The sequence below is a fragment of the Centruroides vittatus genome, unplaced genomic scaffold (genome assembly GCF_030686945.1).
Source record: "Centruroides vittatus isolate TY-2023 unplaced genomic scaffold, ASM3068694v2 contig_1322, whole genome shotgun sequence".
NCBI classification, from domain to species: domain Eukaryota; kingdom Metazoa; phylum Arthropoda; class Arachnida; order Scorpiones; family Buthidae; genus Centruroides; species Centruroides vittatus.
Window position 1 is genome coordinate 260,721 of NW_027120842.1, and position 17,639 is coordinate 278,359.

At 29.7% G+C, this 17,639-nt stretch overlaps 1 protein-coding gene across 1 annotated transcript in view; it reads left to right on the top strand.

Moving 5' to 3' along the window:
- Pmm2 (phosphomannomutase) overlaps positions 1-17,639 on the top strand; it is a 28,946-nt gene that overhangs the window by 2,463 nt on the left and 8,844 nt on the right. The window contains exons 2-3 of the mRNA XM_067289091.1: positions 3,415-3,529; positions 6,397-6,473. Of these exons, the coding sequence (XP_067145192.1) occupies positions 3,415-3,529; positions 6,397-6,473 (192 nt within the window). The remainder of the gene's footprint in view (positions 1-3,414; positions 3,530-6,396; positions 6,474-17,639) is intronic.

The window sequence follows — 17,639 nt, forward strand, 5'->3', positions numbered from 1 at the left end:
TCAATTTGCATTCTTTTGGAACTTGTACTTTAGCCTGATAGTCATTTATGTTCAACATATTCACAACGGAGGATCAATAGAGTTAAATATTAACTGATTAATCTTTATGTACTAAAAATAAAATGAATGATAATAGATTAACTCCTAATTATAACTCTTGATCTTTGATGGTCATTAAATGGTCAAAAATAGGGTTTCTCAGACGGGATCCCAGTTGTTTTTTTAACCCAGGAAATTTTTCTCATCCCAGGAAATCCTGCAAATTTCTTAAAAATTCACTCTTTTCTTATTTTGTGTTAAGGTTGAGGAAATTTTTCAGTAAAAAAATAGAAAATTAATTATAGCATGTGAGGTGTGTAAGCTCAAGCTTTTTTTAAATTTGAAAACATGGTATACATCCAAAAAAGAGAAATACCAATGGGGAGTTCCCTTTTGGGCGACCTGTGCAAATTAATATTGAGGCAATTGGAGCAAAGAATCATCCCCGGATTCACAGAGGAAATCATATTATACTGGAGATATATAGATGATGTAATAGTTGTATGGAAAAATACACAGAGTGTTAGCAATTTTTTTAATGCCATCAATAACAACCTGTATGGTCTCACACTCAAACTAGACCAAATGTTGTCTTCAGAGGTGCATTTTTTAGACATCTGCATTCAAATCAACCAAAACAAAATACAAACGACTATACTACAAACCGGGGTTCTCGCCACTATACACACCAGTGCATTTAGAAGACCCATATCAATATAAGATAGCTGCTTTCAGGGCTTTAGTAAACAGAGCATTCACCCACAACACCAGAAGTGAAGACACGGCCCAAAGAACTCAAGTATCTGGAAGATATAGCAGCCATTCATGGATACAATAGAAGTATAATTCATAGGCTAGCCTGGGAGTTCCACACTCCACACACAGGAGTCCACAATGACATGGGAAGGGTAAGATTCTTCAGGTTTCCTGAGCATGAAAATAATACAAATTGCATGATTGTCCAGAACAACAAAGACCTTCTGCAGATATACAAGGAAATAGCGGAGGAGAAAGGGATCAAACTAACATACACAAGGACCCAGACAATATACACGCTACTAAGAATTTCAGTTGAGAAACATTTGAAGAATATATTAATAAAAAATGAAATGAATTAATAAAAGACTTATATACCAAGATATATCTGATATTGTAGATCAACGGTTCTTAATCTTTGGGCTTATGCTCACTTGAAAAATTATGCAAAGATTGCTGTACACATGACTATTAAATATTATTGGCTGTGATGTCAGCTGTGATCAATAATTACTTGAGAGTTACTTTCATTTGAAATCAAATTCATCTGATCATATTACTGTCATTATTAATTCAAAATTAGTCATGCTGTTGGGAATCCATTTTTTTTTTTTTTTTTCATTTTTAATCACATTTTTGACATTTTGAGCTGAGATTTTCTCTAGAAATATTATTTTCAATTAGTGTTGAAATCATGAAAAACAAGCATTGTTTTTGTGTGTTTATTAATTGGGTGGAAATTTCTGCAATATGAGCATTAACATGAATTATTTTTTCCATTATGTTTATTATTTAATAGTCATTAACAGTTATCACAATTAACTTGCTTTTAAGCATTTAATTGTTTTGTATTGTTTATAATTTATAGTTTATTAATTTATATTGTTTTCAGTAATGAAAACCATATAAACAAATTTGTTTTTTAATTATAGTTAGTAACTTTAGCAGACAACTTGAAAACAAACTACTAAAATCTTTATTGAAATAGGACCATTGATACACTATTAAAAACAATGTCCTACTTACCATTGTCAAGATTTTTAGCACTGTTTTAATCTGTTTAGTGATGCCAGATCCTACAATAGAAGATTCATGTCTATGTACAGTTTTATTATGTGTGTGTATTGTTTCTAATAGAGTATTATTGGTTATGTTTTAATGAAGATCTTAGTACTATATCTTCACGTCATCTGCTGTCAGTCCCTGACTAGAATTAAAAAAATGATGTTCAGTAATTATGACCATCAAGTTTAAAATAGGTAAAAATTAGGTGGCTACAGGAAAATTTGTTATGCAGTCAAAGGTGCATATAAGGAGATTCTTTAGATTCATGTTATATTTGTCAAAATAATAACTACATCAAAAACTTTTTATTGTTTAAAGCCAAATGATTGCCAGATTAAATTGGGATATATTACTGCTACCATTAATTATTAAATACCGAGTAATCCAGCAATCATTTGGCTTTAATATAACCTTCAGGCTTAGAGATGTTTATATATGTTTATTGTTTATTCATAAAATGTTTTTGACCTCATTTTAGGCCGTCCTTAGTATCTACATCAAAACAAGCCTTTCTCATGTTAAGAAAATCAAATATAGAACAATAACACAGAAATTATATGATTGTTAATTTAGAATCATTTTAATAATTTAGAATATAAAAGTACTCTGTTTTGATTTGTTTTATCCAGTTTAAAATTTAGTTTTCATAATATAATTTTTGAATATTAAAGTAAAGATCAGAAAATTAATTAAAATTTTTAAATATAACCAATCAACATCACAAAGCCTGATGAGTATATAATGAATTACTAATGATCACCTTAAAGATCGGGCTATAATTTGGCTAATTAAGTGATTAATATAAAGTAATTTGTCACTAGAGGTAGACGTTAGGCACCATCTAGTGACAAATTATGTTGTATTAATCATTTAATTAGCCAAATTTTAGCCTGATCTTTAAGGCAATTGTTGGTAATTCATTAAAATTTTTAAGTTTTTGTTTTAACTTTATGGCGTTTACCTAAAAATAATCTGGATTATAAGAAAGAATAATTTGACACTGACCTACTAATAAGTTGTACTAAAAATTTTCAGTCTTGCAAAATTTTAATAGTAAAGTTCATTAAAAATAAAAATTTGGTTATTAAATTTTAAGTATTCTTTTCAGTATACTGCAATACTATTGTATATCATAATATATTGCTGTGATGAACTGTAATTTGTCATATAAATTATAAGATTGTTTATTTAGTTTTATATTATAAAAAATTATTATAGAATCAGAATTAATTTATGAAGAAAAATTATAAAAATTTAATACACACTGTATAGGTTTGTACTGTAAATTAAATTTTTCAAATATGAATTATTTATCATCAAATTTGAAAATTAAATAAACAAAAATTGTGCTTATTGTTTTCAAAATGTATAATTTAAACACACATATATACATTATTAAGTTATAATAATTAATTGCCTATTTTTATCTTGAGTTACAAAAATTTGTAAGGTAACTTGGAAAAATCATGATTCTGTATTCTTTTGATACTATATTTATTGAAAGTTAATAAATCAGATTTATTGTTTAATTTAATATTTTTTATTATTATTTAGAATATTACACCAACAATGGAAGCTTTTTTACAAAAATTAAAAGATAAAGTTGTAATTGGTTTAGTTGGAGGTTCAGATATATCTAAAATTGCTGAGCAGATGGGTGGCATGGATGGTAAGTAAAATTTTTAAAAAATTTATATTTCATTGATTTATATATATTATAAAATCTTGTTTCATAATAATAATAAAAAATGTACACTGCACTTCTTTTTGTGAAAGCTTGAGAACATTTTTAAAAACAAATGTTTTTCAAACACGGGAACAAAGACTACATTTTACTATAACAATTTCTAAATCTTTAAGAAGTCAAACTTTTTGTTTTTGATGCTTTGAAAGTTGTTGGTGTAGTACAATTTATGTTGTCAATAAAAAATGTATTTAAATCAAATATTATTTTATAGAATTACAAATACATCCAATAGTGAGAGGAAAAAATATAATTACAGTAGACCCCCCCTATAACACGGATTCGTATAACATGGCGAAAAAATTGCGATCGTGTTCGTATAACACACTAAAAGAGAGACTCTTATAACATCATAAAACGTCATTGCTGACTCGTGTCGCGACAGGATTGGTCAAATCTGGATCAATAGCAGACATTGCACAAACTGTTTAGTTTAAACGAGCAGCGGACCTACTAAAAACCATTTATTATTTAACAGCCATAAAAATTATATTTATATTAATGATGTCTCCAAAGTTCAGCGAATTTTTCGTAAAAAAATAACTTATCAGGAAACACGCGCCCACCATTCGATGAGCCGCTCCGCAATGAAAACAAGCTTAAGCAATGGCGTCATCGAACAGTGCACACTCTGTAAGTAATCCTATAATTTTTTGTTTATAGCATAGTTTATATGGATTATTCCCAAAAAATTATACGTGATTTGGAAATGTTGAGTCAAATTAGTCTAGAATTGGTTAATTTTATGGAAGAAAACCTTTCAAACAGCTGTAGCCCCTAAACTGCACAAGTGCCGGATTGTGATTGGCTCGTGTATTTAAGTGATTCGTACAACACGGAATTCATATAACACAGAACGTATCTACTGTGTTATAGGGAGGTCTACTGTATACTCAAATTCATGTAAATTTAGATTATAATCTAAGGAAAAGGAGAATGTTCTGTATGTGAAATTATAATTTTAAAAATAATGCTAAATTAATTTTTTATTAAATGAAAGCTGTTAATTTGACCAAATTTGTTCCTAAAATGAAAATGAATTATATTTTTGGTTTATAGTATTAATTTTACTTTTACTAAGTAAAATTAATACTATAGTTACTTTTTACATACATTTTAAATCTAAATATTCTAAACTTTTAAGCCATTTAATTGTCCTTCAGGAAGACTTCAAAGCATTAAACTTTATTTTTTCTTTAATATATTCTTGAATAACCCATCAAATACTGCTTCACTGGAGATAAAACAAACAAAATACTAATTTCCAAATACTTTAGAAGGTTCAGGCTATCATTAAAGGTTAAGGTCAATATAACCAAGTTATGCAGAAAAAAAGCATAAAACAAATTAAAATAAACATTCAGAATGCTTTAAATGCAAAAGTATTTGAAATGTTTATTGCTGGAACATTTACATAATCAATTATTTTCTTTCAATTTAATAATATTTTTACAGGTTATAACAACATATTTTTATTACAAAAATTCTTGACAACATGAAAAATGGTTAAAGTGTTGAGAGGCTTTCTGAGTTCCTATTGTTAACAACTTCTTCCAAGCTTCTTTCCACAGATCCAAGTCTTTTCACATTTTTTAAATTCTCTTCTCTTCTTACAACTATAAAAAATAGTTTGAGATAAAGTGAGGTTTATCTCTCTCATTCCTTCTTGAATTGAAAATAATTGCTGTTAACAATAAACTTGTACTGATTAAGAATTGCATAAGAATAAATGTCAAGATCTGTGATTAAATTTAAAAAAAATGTTTCTCATTAATCATTTGTAGAGTGAAATTTTCAGAAAATTGATAGGTGATTCTAGGATTAGGGTTCATAACTTAAGATGAAAAGTCAGAGCCTAAAGTCAACTGATAAGCATTTATGTACTTAATGTAAAATGCATTAGAATCAGAAATTGATCAATTTGCAGTCTTATGATTTAGATAAAATAAATTAATCTTTTACATTTTATATATATATATATATATATATATATATAATTAATTTTATACTCTACTGTATATATAAAATTAATAATAAATGCTCTACTGTATATATATATACTGTATATATATATATATACAGTAGAGCATCGATTATCCGACTTAATTGGGGACTGGGGTTGGTCGGATAACCAAAAAGTATGAAAAAATACATTATTAGTATAGTGTGTTAGGCCTGGTTTAAATACTAGCCTCCCTTTCATGGTCGAGCCAGTGCTGCCAGCTAAAACATGCAAAAATTTAACAAAAATAATATTAAAGTAGCCAAGACATAACAAATATTGTAGCACCACATCTCTAGCGGACATTTGAATTTGCCGACTAGAATGCGGTCGGTTAACCGATAAGTCGGTTAATCGGGGGTCGGATAATCGATGCTCTACTGTATTTCTATTTTTACAAATTTAATTTTTATATAAAGAGCATCTTATCAAATACAAATTTAGGCATAGAGGAGAATTTTACAAGTGTATTATTTCTTTAGTAAGAAATAATTGCATTATATGCACAAATATCTGTGTTAAATGCATATATGTGGCACTGTAGTTAATAAATTTATGCATATGTATTGTTACATGAAAATTTTATGGCATTTTTATATAGTAAAAGAAAATAATTAATTTTCCCCCTAATGTGTAAATATGATAATCAAATATATGATTTCAGGAAAATTTTTGAATTTTCTGTCATCGTACATTTGAGTATACCTTTAAATAAGAATTGTGAAATATGTATTAGCAATTTGTTTAATTTTAAATGATTTTTATACAATATATGTAATTGTTATTTCAGTAATTAAAAAGTATGAATATGTTTTTGCTGAAAATGGTCTTGTTGCATATAAAAATGGTGAATTAATAGCCAAAGAGGTAGGTTATTTATCATTATGACTATTTTTAATATTAGATAAATAATTATATATTTATCTTACAATGTTATATACTTATATTAATTCAATTATTTACATATGTGATGTCCATAATTTGTTCACCTGATTAAAAAACTCAATAAAGAAAAAAACTATGGCAGATATTGAAAAACATTTAACAAACATTGTTAACTCAAGAAAAAATTTTAATTCACTCTGAGTTGTAGAGTTACAACAATTTGAGAATTTCTCATTGAGAAATTATGCATCAGTCAAGAAGGATCAATCACACAAATACCAAGGTTCCCTTGATTTTTTGTGAGGATTCGTAAAGGAGTACACATGAAAGTTTGCTTATAAGTTACCACAATCCTAAAAGTTTATTTTAAAAAAAAACTTTTTGAGTTAATCAACGAAATGTAATGAACTTTTTTAGATATCTATTATAGTTTTTCTCTGAGTTTCTTAATCAGGTGAATAAATTATGAACACTACATTACACTACATAAATTAACAACACTACATAAATTATGAACACTACATAATTTTTGTAACTGTTTGTTTTTGTTCACAATCTGACTATCTTGGATATTTTAATTATAATAAAGAAAATATTTTGTACTATTGTAATATTCAAATTTCAAATGTTTTTTTCTTATATATTTGTTTTTACAATTAAATATTTTTATTTTATATAAATCAATATCCATTAAAAATTAATAAAAATGTGATGAAAGCAAATAGTTTAAAGCAGGGATTGTCAACCTTTCAGTGATGATGTGCTAAACCTAAGTTATAATGTTAGTCCAGGTGCTAACATGATTCTACCAATTTTGTTATATAAATTACAGTATCAAAATTGATCTGATTATAATGGACTTCAAAAATATATAATTTTGAAGTTTTGTTAATTGAATTATGTTCTTACATGTGAAGTGCATGCACAACACAGATGGTAACATGGAGTGTAAACGTGTGTGTCGTAATATAAATATATAAGCAAGAGATTGTTTTTAACGTACTATGACCTACACTAAACTATGGTTTTCATTCAAATGTGTAATTAATAATTAAAATATAACTTTTGTTAAATTTCTATCAGAATGCCACTGAAAATCATCCTGCATGCCATAGGTTGCCAACCCCTGATCTAGATTCAACATTAAAGGTTTCAAATCTAGATTATTTTTTAAAATACAAATATAAAACAATTAAAATATCTAACATACATCAGGTTTTCAAGAACCATTTTGAATATTGGAATGTTTTTATTTATGGTTACTTTTATTTATTTTAACCTATGTAACATTCAATTTCTTTTATATAATGAAATTAATGTTAACTACATCTCAAATAATGGAAATATAAATAAAATTGGGTTAATGTGTACTTAGGTAGCCAAGATGGCGGACCTTCCGGTAATCTCGATCCAGGTTACTTAGTGACGTCGTCAAGATGGCGGCCATCTTGACTGCGATTTACGATGGAGCACACGTGATCACGTGATTTGCTCCGCGATTTATTAAATACTAAATCCCGATTTTAGAATTTAAGGATTTTGTTAAAATAATTACTATTTCGAAATACTAAAAAAAGAAATAAAAATAAACGATAATTATATAATGTTATTACTTATGTCATTGTGCATGCTGCTGTTCCTCTCTTTATTCTGACGCTTGGTTGGAACAGGAATTGATACCATTTGACTACTTGATTTTCTGTTCTTCTTTCTTTCGTTCCTACTTTTATCGTTATCATCATCAGTAATATTGTATTCCTTTCTTTTCTTCACCTTTTCTTCGACCACCTTTTTTACTTTTTTCTGAATATTAGAAACTGGGGCTGCAGGGACTGTCTCGGGTTCTATTTTTAGCGTGATTTCGGAATGATCGTTTACTTGACAGATAAAACAGCTCTTGTCTTCTCGACATATTTCCCCTACAACCCATTTCGTACTTTTTAGTTTGCGGCCTTTTTCATATTTTCGTTTACATGTGACAGTCTCGACGGTTTTCTTCAGACCTCCGATTTTAAACGACGTCATATTGTGCAAAGCAACTAGCATAATAAAACGTATATGGTTGGACCAGTCGACAGCAGCCTTATTCGAAATGCCTACAGCAATACCCGAGGTGGTCGAAGAGCATTCCAATGCAATGTAATGCCATATAAAAGAAAAGATTCTACTCCACGATATTTTTCCACATTTACCTTTAAAGGTTCCTTCGAATGCAGAACTATTTCTTCGACATTTTTTTGCATCTCATCACACACGATTCTTGGTCGTGTTGATAAAAAATTTGGCACGAATTCGAACAAATCTTACACACTTCCTGAATATGCTGTAATCCTAGACTCGTCGCAAATTTAAAATCTTTATCGATTCTGGGGTCCATACCTAATTCGGAAAATTCAGATTCGAGCACTCGATAGAAATCATGGGTGGTACACGCTGCCTAAAACTCTTGGGAAGAAATATCGAAAGAACTCATAACTAACCAATTAATATTAAATGAAAAACTTCGAAAAGAAAAAAAAATTACGTCTAAAGTCAAAAATCAATCGAATCAACACAATTATCACACCTGCTACCACTTTCCACCGATAACTCTACACAAAATGTGTCGTTACTATTAATTTGCATATCACAACGCGATAGTTCGCAGCTCCCTCCATCTTGACGTCACTAAGTAACCTGGATCGAGATTACCGGAAGGTCTGCCATCTTGGCTACCTAAGTACACATTAACCTAAAATTGAAATACAATTTTTGTATTATAATCAATGTCAATAATTATTTTATGGATTAAATATGTAAAATAATTTCAGAAACTTTCTTAAATAAATAATAATAATGCAAATATACTTTGTTTGACTATTGATTTAAGTAAAGTTTTTTTAATTAAATAATTAAGTAATTATATTTTGAGATTTCAACATATTCACAGCCACTAATAAAGAATTTTATTTTTAATAAAGATAACAGAAAAATAATGTAATTGCAATAATTTTGGTATTTAAAAGTCCCAGTAAGCTTTGTTTATTTATTTATTGAATTGTTTCTATACAGTAAAATAACAACATTTTTTTCCCGTCCAGCAATATTTTAATTACGTAAAAACGTTTTCAACTGCTTTAAGCAGCCATCATCAGTTAAACAACAAAAAAGAACATAGAATTATAAAATTATGAAAATAAGAACGAAGAGTTCTAAATTTACAAAAAATTAAACGAAATTCTATTGCATTCGTGCGAATTGTCGGTAACGCGCTTGCGCGTTAATCCAAACTTAAAACAAAAGGTAGTAACATATCAACGTAGGCATCGTAAAATATTACATTAAATATTTACATTAAATATAACGATAAACTAAAAGTGGCGTTTTAATGATGTTCTGTCGCTTTAATAATGCTTCGTTAATTTAGGTTATCAAAGAAGGATTTCCAGGCTGATGCTAACGTGTCCACATCTCTATGGTTGATGCAGTTTGTGGTTAAATGAGCTCTGTGTATTTCCATTTTTTCAATGTGTTTAACAACTTGTCTTGATCTTGCGGCCCTCACAATCGAGGCTTTATCCCAAAATACCGTTATCGCTTGCTCCTTCGCAAATGCTGCCAGTACCGTAGAATCAACATTCTTGTTCACCGACTGCTTATGCTCATATACTCTGTTTTAGGCTCCTCATTGTAGCGCCGACATATACTAGATCAGTGTTAAATCGATTATCTCTAATTGGGATGGAATATACTCCTGTTCTGTCGTCGTGCTTTTCTTTTCTCTTATCGTTTCTCAAGATACCGTACACCGTTGGGTTACGCCTGTATATTACGTGCAGATTCCTATGCCTCGCTACCTTCTTAACTACTTTACTTAGAAACGGTATAAAATCCAGAACTAAATTTCTTCTTTGCCCAGTTTGGGGTTGTTGCTGGTCCTGTTTACGTTTATGCATTCTCGTAATCAGGTCGTCGATTACTTTTCTCTGGTACCCATGTTGAACCGCTACGTTTCTTATGTATTCTAACTCATTATAAGTATCACAGACATTCGTGCAATGTGTGTGCGCACGTTTTATCAAGGATCGAAACGCTGCCAGTTTAAAGTGCTCAGGGTCTATAGAATTGCTTGGTATAAAAAATCGACTGATAAACAGGTTTACAATATATACTTGTCTTGATTTCACCCTCTTTACATATTAACCTTACATCCAGGAAGTTAACGCTAACCCCACTTTCCTGATTCAATTCCAAGGTCAATCCATACGGGTTGTTGTTGATTCTGTTCATAAACTGGCACAGATTGCTATTATTATTCCACAAGATGAAAATATCATTAACATATCTGGTGTGTGCTATCCTTCTGGAACGTGGTTAAGACTTTGCACTCAAGTTTACGGAGTACTAATTCACAAAGCACTGTCGACATTGGGCTTCCCATCGGGACGCCTCTAGTTTGAAGGTATGTCTTTCCTTCAAATTCAAAGAAAGACATGTAGCAGATTTAATCTGCTAACTCCAGGATGTGTTTATGGTACTTGAATGCATTATTGATGTTAGCAAATAAAAAATCTCTCAAAGCACAGAAGCAAGGTGGTAATTTTATGGAGGAGTACAAGGCTTTATAATCCATTATTGTTATATATTGTTCGTCTTTAAGCGTAATTCTCTCCAGTTTGCGTACCAATTGCAATGAGCTCTTTATATGAAAGGGGTACCCCTGAATCTTGTCACGTATAAATGCGACCAGCTGTTTTTCCAGACCGAAAGTGGGTGCCTTGCACTTCTCTACTACTGGGCGTAATTGGCAGCCAGGTTTATGGGTTTTGCCAAATGCAAAAATTTTTGGTGTTCTTGGTGCTTGGATAGTAGCATTTCCCATCTTTAAAATACGTGCCAATGGAGTTGCAACAAATCTCTTGACTCTATGCTGTAATGTTTCCAAAAATTTGTCTGGGGCAATAATGCATTCTGTACAACACTCGTATGGATTGACCTTGGAATTGGATCAGGAAAGTGGGGTTAGCTTTAACTTCCTGGATGTAAAGATAATATGTAAAGAGGGTGAAATCAAGACAAGTATATATTGTAAACCTGTTTATCAGTCGATTTTTTATACCAAGCAATTCTATAGACCCTGAGCACTTTAAACTGGCAGCGTTTCGATCCTTGATAAAACGTGCGCACACACATTGCACGAATGTCTGTGATACTTATAATGAGTTAGAATACATAAGAAACGTAGCGGTTCAACATGGGTACCAGAGAAAAGTAATCGACGACCTGATTACGAGAATGCATAAACGTAAACAGGACCAGCAACAACCCCAAACTGGGCAAAGAAGAAATTTAGTTCTGGATTTTATACCGTTTCTAAGTAAAGTAGTTAAGAAGGTAGCGAGGCATAGGAATCTGCACGTAATATACAGGCGTAACCCAACGGTGTACGGTATCTTGAGAAACGATAAGAGAAAAGAAAAGCACGACGACAGAACAGGAGTATATTCCATCCCAATTAGAGATAATCGATTTAACACTGATCTCGTATATGTCGGCGCTACAATGAGGAGCCTAAAACAGAGTATATGAGCATAAGCAGTCGGTGAACAAGAATGTTGATTCTACGGTACTGGCAGCATTTGCGAAGGAGCAAGCGATAACGGTATTTTGGGATAAAGTCTCGATTGTGAGGACCACAAGATCAAGACAAGTTGTTAAACACATTGAAAAAATGGAAATACACAGAGCTCATTTAACCACAAACTGCATCAACCATAGAGATGCGGACACATTAGCATCAGCCTGGAAATCCTTCTTTGATAACCTAAATTAACGGAGCGTTATTAAAGCGACAGAACATCATTAAAACGCCACTTTTAGTTTATCGTTATATTTAATGTAAATATTTAATGTAATATTTTACGATGCCTACGTTGATATGTTACTACCTTTTGTTTTAAGTTTGGATTAACGCGCAAGCGCGTTACCGACAATTCGCGTGAATGCAATAGAATTTCGTTTAATTTTTTGTAAATTTAGAACTCTTCATTCTTATTTTCATAATTTTATAATTCTATGTTCTTTTTTGTTGTTTAACTGATGATGGCTGCTTAAAGCAGTTGAAAACGTTTTTACGTAATTAAAATATTGCTGGAACGGAAAAAAAATGTTGTTATTTTACTGTATTTAAAAGTCTTTTTAGAATCACACACAATACAGTATTAATTTTAAATAATTCAAAGTTAACAATTTATGATATTTGCATCATGGTAATTATGCTGCTTGTAATCCAAAAAATGTAAAATTTGAGGAGTTTTTATATTTAAACTTCCTGCAAAATTAAAAAACATTTTTGTAAAATTAAATACTTAATTTTAATCCAGCGTATTAAAAAATTTTTAATTTTAGAAATATATTAAATTTAATAAGTTTATTCATGATTTTTTTAGTGTTTGTTCATAAAATTGTCCTCTAAAATATGATTTATTAAAAACAGATTTTATTGCATTATAATGTATCATATTAGATTTTTCAGAGAATTTAGAAGGTTGTTCTTTTTTACAAATTATGTTACTGAACTAGGTTTTATTTTATGAAATTTAGATTGCATAAAATAAACCTAGTTTTGTCCTGTTTCACAATTTTAGAAGCTTTTATACAATACGAAAAAATAAAAATAAAAATACTATGAAAAATTACAGATTCAGTATGGAAGAATATAATAGGCCTGGAATAATAATTGGCTTTCAAATCAATAGTTTGTTTATTTGGAATATTGAATTGTAAAATTTATTCAGACTGTTATTAAAAGTAATGCATTAAGATATGCATGAAAAAGAAATTAAAAACATTATATTATCAAATCTGTTGCCAGGTTTTTTAATTTTTTTAAAGTTTCTATAGAGCAATTTTTATAATGTAAACATTCTTGGTCAGAAGGTGACCTAGGTGGTTAAGACATCAATTTATCACTCCTGGGAACCTGGATCAAATTTGAATGGTCAAAAATCTCTAGGAATTTTTTAGAGTTGATATTAGGTTTGTCTCTTCCCAGCTGGTTGCCTCCATTGTGGGCTTGGCCAAACCTAAGATGGACCAGAAAAAAGGAGGGTCCTCTTATACCCTCAGTGCTGAGTAAAAATATATAAACAAACAATGTTCTCTTTGTCAGAAATTCAGTTATATTACTATTTTAATTTATAGTACCATATGTAATAAAATGTAAAAATAAGATTATAATAATAATTTATTGTGATCTCACATGAGATCAGGAAGAAACTGAGCAAAAAAAATTCCATTGGTTACGGAAAACTTCTCACCGAAAATTTATTATGATATTAAAGATAAAAAGAAAATTTTATCAAAATGACAAGAAGTTGGCCCAAGCTGGCAACCTGTGGAATGCTGTATTGTCATCATATTATACAACCTTACAAATATAGATAAAAGGCAGTTTTTTCCAGCTTCATCAGAGTGCATTTTTCATTAGTTCTGCAGGCTGCCTTTGTGGAAGCACATTTGTCACTAACTTTTATGCCAAATGTGTTGAGATTTATCAAGCAAGATTTTCTGATAGTAAAAGTAAATCTTTCAAAAAAGTACTATTTATAAACTCATTGTGTTTTCATGAAACTGGAGGAGTTGAAGAGAGAGAAAAAAGTGAAAGACCCAAAACAGTGACATTAGTGTTTGTAAAAGTGTTAAATGGCATTTGCTGTGATTACCATGTAAATTATTTCAGCATTTATCCCAACAGATTGATACAGCACTTATGTCTATCCAATGAGCAACTAAAATTTTAAAGTTTTAATTGTACTGAGTTACAGTAGTACAAGAGTTAAGGTCATTGGACAGAAAAGTGTTCAATACTGTCGTTGGTTTCAATTATCTTCACATACAACATTTCTATTTTAACCAGTGTTGTTTACTGATGAGGTGTGCTTTTACCTTAGTAGTTAAGTAAATTCTCAAACAACAAAAATATGACCAGAATTCCAGATACATTACTTCAAATATTATTTCACACAGAAAAAATTTGGTTTGTGATGACAATTTTATGATTTAGAATAATTGCATGATTAACTTCTATGTGCAGCAGCTTATGTTACTACTGAATGAAGATGAACAATACTGCTTGTACAGTATCAACAGGATGAACAATGACACTACTGAGAAACTTCATTGACTGGATCATTTCTAAAAAGTTTTTTTCTTTACTTTTTTTAAACTCTACCCCTCAAGAATTTTTCTTATACACTGTATCTTTCAGGTACAGTACAGTACCACCACAAATATACAGTCAACATAATCTGGAGGATCTAAAGTTCAGTATTGAAAAAGCAATCCAGGAAATCATTGCTGAAACAGTTCTTTGTTTCTCTGAATATGTGCATACCAATAAACTTGTGCATTGAACAAAACAGCAGACACTTACAATATCTGCCATTACATTCACATCAAGTACAAACAACAAATCCATACGTTTTATAAAAATAAAAACTTTATAAAGTTTGAGCAAGCAAACTTTTATTACATACTATTTTAACAATTATTTAACACTTTTGATAAAATTCTTTAATTAAATTAATTAATCTTTAATTAATTTAATTAATATTGGTTGTTTTCAGTTCTACATTACTAGTTTTAAAACATCAAAAGTAATTTTAACATAATTATTATTTAAAATATTTTTAAATGTTACTCTAATAGGTTTTTTAATATTTTAAGTACTGCACATCAAATTATGTAAATAGCTTATAATTGATGAAATTATTATTGCAAGTTATTATAGAAATATTTCTTGTAATTTTATTCTGTTTTATTAAATATTTTAATAAGAAATTTTAGTTTATAATTTTAGTTAATATTTTACTTAAGAAATTAATAGAATTCATATGTAGGAGTAATTATTCTGAAGTTAACAATAAGTTCTACACACAAAAAACAGGCATAAGCATGGAATTAGTTGTAGGCCCAAAACTAGCAGAACTTGTTATGGTAGATATAGATCAAACAATCAATGAAATTACAGGCATAAAGTTTTATATATGATATGTGGATGACATAATTATACTATATGACCAAGAAATAATAAAATTAGAAGAAATATAAGAAAAAATAAACAAATTAAACGATAATATTAAATTTAAAGTTGAGAAGGAGACAAACACAGAAATAAATTACCTAGACAATAAATTAACCAGAAGAGCAAAGAGAATTGAATTTGAACCATATACTAAACCATGCAAGATCAGTAAGGTGATGAGCTACAATTCAAACATCCCACAGTACATAAAAAAAAACATATTTAACATGGAGTATAAAAAAATTGTGAACAGAACAAGCTCACTACAGAAGAAGAAAAAAACATCTTAACGAACTACAAACTAAATTTCTATTAAATGGCTACCCACAACAAATAATAAATAACTAGGAAAGTAAAATCTACAATAAAAGACTGGAAAACAAACAAAACAAAGATAAAAGCAGATTAAAATACATATCCTTCCCCTACATTCGTGGCTTCTTCGAACAAATAAATAAAATTTTCAATAAAATAAATATAAAACTGGCATCAACTTATAGAAACTTACAAAAAAGAATCCAGCTGACTAAACTTGGTGTAAATGAACAACCAGATAAGTACAACACTACTGATGTCATTTACAAAATACCTTGCACACGTGAACCATCAAAAGCATACATTGGAGAAACAAAAAGAAGATTGGAAACAAGATTAAAAGATCACATCACAGATTTAAAATATTCATAAAAAACAGAGTTTATTCTATTATATTGCACAACTCATAACTGCAGCATAGATAAAACCAATGTTAAAATAGTACACAAAGTAAAAAATTGGTACAAAAGAAAATTTAAAGAAAGTTACGAAATTACTACAGACAAAAATAATATTAACAAGAACCTAAGCATAGAAATTCATGAAAGCTGGTTACAACTATTAAATAGAATATCTTCAAAAGTATATTTATACAGTTGTAGGTATGGCTGTGTGCAGCATTCTGGAAGGGAGAAGTTACATGCTGTGAGACATGCGGGGGAAGCAGTCAAGTTAGCAGGGAGGAGAAAGTAAGTGGGAAAACGTGGTGCGGGAGGTGCTGGACAGATGCCCACCAGATACAACATATGGATATTATGTAACAGACTGAAGAGGTGTGAAAGCCCAAAACGAGTCTCTGTACAGATTATGGATTAAATAGATGAATTTGACAAATGTCTATCAATTCACCAAGTCCTGACACCAAACAAAATAAATAAAAGAAATTTTAGTATTTAATTTATTATACAGTTCCAGATTTAGGATAGTTGAAGAAATTAAAAGACTTCATTAGATTCTTACTTAGTTTTTTTAATAACAATTAGAATTAAAAATTAGTATTATAAAGCTGATTTTTATTTTCTTAGGAGAGATGGATAGATTATTATAAGTTTCAGCATTAATTTGATAAAAGACACCACACAATTCTTATGGGAAATGAGTCCCAGTAGATTTGGCTGAATCTTTGATCCTTTGTAGATATAGTGGTTGTAATCAAAAGTTTCCATGGACATGAGTTTTTGAGTTTCAAGCATCCAAGATGCAAAAACAGCATAAGTTTGTACACTTGTGAAGTCTTAAATATTTTTCATTTCAAAATATAAAATGGTTTGTCTCAGCAGAATTCCTTTCAATCTTTATAAGTTTTGGCAGAGTGAGTCTCGTGCAGGAAGTGCCAATAGACCACATAGTGAAGTGTGTGTGTATCTGCAGTATGAACCCTTAATGGCACAAGAATCAAATTCATGTGTATCACATAATGAATGATTTGCAGATAATATGCCAAACATCAATAATGTTGGAAATTATATCATATTGTACTTTAAAAATGAAAAAGATTTAAGGGTTCACAACCATTGCTATATTTAGAAACTTATAATTTGAGGTGGTGTATGGGCATGGAGCAGATATCAATTATACTGATAGTTCGTACAAAATATCAGTCAAGAAGGCTGACTTTCTTTTCCATTCTCTTCATCCCATGAAGAATTAAATCAAATGAAGAAACCAATATTACTGATTTAACAAGTTATACAGCTAGGTTATAGTCTTTTTTTTTTCATTTCAAAAGTACTTCTAATGATTCCCAAAATAAAATTGTTAAAACTTTT